This window comes from Belonocnema kinseyi, chromosome 7 (genome assembly GCF_010883055.1).
Source record: "Belonocnema kinseyi isolate 2016_QV_RU_SX_M_011 chromosome 7, B_treatae_v1, whole genome shotgun sequence".
In the NCBI taxonomy this organism is placed as follows: domain Eukaryota; kingdom Metazoa; phylum Arthropoda; class Insecta; order Hymenoptera; family Cynipidae; genus Belonocnema; species Belonocnema kinseyi.
In genome coordinates, this window is record NC_046663.1 from 93,951,266 (window position 1) to 93,954,703 (window position 3,438).

The 3,438-nt window shown below is 26.8% G+C and overlaps 1 protein-coding gene across 1 annotated transcript in view; it reads right to left on the minus strand.

Moving 5' to 3' along the window:
• LOC117176296 (importin-4-like) overlaps nt 1–3,438 on the minus strand; it is a 40,987-nt gene that overhangs the window by 11,359 nt on the left and 26,190 nt on the right. The window contains exons 9-10 of the mRNA XM_033366492.1: nt 3,077–3,324; nt 1,316–1,527 (exon numbers count right to left, since the gene is read on the minus strand). Of these exons, the coding sequence (XP_033222383.1) occupies nt 1,316–1,527; nt 3,077–3,324 (460 nt within the window). The remainder of the gene's footprint in view (nt 1–1,315; nt 1,528–3,076; nt 3,325–3,438) is intronic.

Here is a 3,438-nt window from a genome sequence, read left to right on the forward strand (position 1 = left end):
AAAATTATTATTCTATAAAATAATTCATTTTACTTTAAAGTACAAGAAAGTTACTTCAACCAATTAGAACTCTATCTAATGAATTGTTGTATCATAAAAGGACCCTTTTTTAAATTAATAGCTTTGTTACCTTCTCTCTATCTTTAATCATCAAATTTAAGAGAGATTTTTTTAAATATTCAGTATTTGTATCCAATTTTTCTTTATTTCTGTTACCTTTTGAAAAACAAAACTAACACATTTATTGATGTGAAAAATCTTTTCAAGATAAACTCCCTGAATTTTGTTTTTTAGCGAAAAGTCTTTCCGTAAAATTGTGGATCACATCAATACGACTACCTCAATTTTTGTTTAATTTAGCAAAATCCATTACTTATACATTAAAAAAAAAAAAATAAATTTCAAACAAAATTTTTCTCAAATCCATTCAAAAATTAAAAAGTCTCCGTATTGTTTTTTTTTCTTTGTACACTTGGGAATCAGAGAATAGAATATTTCATCAATTATTAAAAGATCAATATTACGTGATAACGAAATTTTCACTAACCTCCCAGAGAAATGTAACATTTCAAGAAATTCGTCAAATTATTACATTTTGTTTTTCAAAAATATAAAGAGATACATTTACATGAAAAAGAACAATAATATTAACATTAAGATAATAAATTATAAAAGCCACAAGTTCTCCAATATAAAAAGTATGAATTTTAAAAGTTAAAATTTAATTTTATTGATGTAATGAGTTTATAATCTTTATATTATACAAATTTTTAGTTTATTCAATGTAACTTAATTTTTCAGATAGGTAAGAAATCTTAAAACATTATATAAGGCAAGTATCAATGAAAATAATTAAAATTTTTAATTGAAAAATTAGATTTTAACGAATATTCAACAATTAAATATAAAATAATTTCAAAAAATAACAATGTTCTAAGAAAAGTAACAAAGGATATAGAAAACGTGATAATCAGAGATTATATTAGCATTAAACTTTAAATATTCAAAAGTTAATACATATAAAATAATATTTCGACTGAAAATGAAGGATAAATAAATTAAAACATAGAGGGGATATTAGAAAATTAATAGATAAATATTAAGGATTCTCAGCGGTACATAATACATATTTTCATGTATGGCATCTTCCTCAGATTCTTTATGGTTATTTATTTTGTCTCTACTGAGTCAAAAAGTGAGATAGTTTGTAAATCTGTTTTTTAATGGTGAATATTTTCCATGCTTTTTTGCGTAAAATTATTCGTAATAAAATAGATTACTGTTTAATCTTAAATAAAAAATTTTAAATACTCACTCTGTGTGTTGTGCGATCTCCTTCAGTGCGAGAATCGCCTCCTCTTTTTCCTCAACGTAGGCGTTCTCGACACTGAATCCGGCAATATCGTCGTCCTCATCGTCGTCCTCGTTGTCTGTATTTTCGATATCTTCTTCTCCTTCGCTTTCACTATTAGCGCCGTAATTATCATATACGGGAAATGCGGCATCTTCATTGTCTTTATAGTGCGTCTGTGAAATGAAAAAGGAATCCACGGAAATAAAAATTATTATATTCATTGTCACAGCGCACCAAACAATGCCTGAAACCTGCCCCCCCCCCCCCCATATTTTTTTATTCCAAATTGTTTCTTTAACTTCATTTGATAAACGCTTTAATCACACATAAAACACAAACATGACATTTGTTTTAATACATATTGATTTTAATATGAAAAGCTTATGATTTCATGTCGAAATATATTGCGTTTTCGATAAAATAGTTGAATTTTTAATTAAAAAAAAAATTAATTTCCTACGAAAAGAGATGACTTTTTAACGAAAAACTTGAGTTTTTAATCCAAAATACCGAGAATTTTATAAAAGAGTTGACTTTTAAACTCGAAGAGATAAATTTCAAGCCAAGAAAGATGATTCTTCAACCAACAGAGACGATTTTTTACCAAGTAGTTGAACTTCCAGTCTTCAAAGACGAATTTAAAAAAATGCTAAAAATATCAGTTTTGTCGAAGACTGTTTAATTTGGAACCACAAATGATGAATTTTCAAATAAGAACTTTTTTACCAAAAAATATAAATATCCAATCCCAAAAATATGAATTTTTAATACGAAAAGGACCAATTTTCAACAAACGGGTTGAATTTTTGAAGAAAATAGAATCAATTCAACCACAAACAGTGGCATTTTCAATCAAATAGTTGAATTTTCAAACCAAAAATACGATTTTTTTAAAATATAGTTTAATTTTGAACCAGGAAAGATAAATTTTGAACTAAGAACATTTCTACCTAAAAATATTAAATTCCAATTCCAAAAATATGAATTTTTTTATCCAAAAAGACGAATTTTCAAGAAAGCAGTTGAATTTTCGATAAAAAAAATAACTTTTCACAAAATAATGAAATTTTCAACCACATGGTTGAATTTTCGACTTAAATAATAGTATTAATCTTGAACTAAATGGTCGAATTAATATAAAATTAAAGTTTGACCAAAAACAATTACATTTTCAACAAAATTTTTGAATTTCTAACAGAAGTTAAAAAGATGAATTTTTTAGAACTGTTTAAATTTTCAGCTTTGACATATTCAACTTTTTTTAATGTGCACATGTCTGAATAAAAAAAAACATGTTTTTACACATTTTCAAAAAAATTGTTATTGAGCAAAGAATTTATTTTTTGAATTCGTACTTTTTAATGCTGTTTACTAGTAAAAGTGGCAGGAATCACAAAGTATTTATAATTTTTAAACTAAAAGGAGCTTCAAATTTTGTTAAGAATATTTTTAATGGTTCAGCATTAGAAACGTGTAAATTATTTATTCGTAAATAATTTATTTAATTGTTATAATGCTTTCATTCTTATTAAATAATTGGTACACTGACTAATTTCAGAGAATTATTCGCGCAATACAAATGTTGTATATTCAAAGAGAAAAGAGGAAAAAGGGGAAGTTTTTTTTTGAGAATAGGGAAAAAGGGGAATTTGAAGAAAAAAGAAGAAACTAAGAAAAAAATGGGGAGACTGTGCATTCTGGGATACGTATAACATTACTTACCACAACACCCTCAGAGCTTTTAATGCTATTGATCATCTTATCGACAATTGGAGAGAGTGCAAAATTCATATCCCTCTTCATAACCATACTAACGGAAGCGAAAAGTCCATAGACAGATTTCTTCAAGTCAGGATCGTTAGTTTCTTTTAACAAATTCATGCCACATTCAAGTGATCTGGCAGCTAAAGCAGTCGTCGACGAATTGTTCACTTTTTCTCCCACGGTTCGAACAAGCACACCGAGAGTATCTGAAATGAAAATAAACTTTTCATTTCCGAAAATAATTTACATACATCGCTCAGATAACTTTTTCAGGGTGTCTATTCATTTTCGCCCATCAAACTCCCTGTTATTTCCGGGTT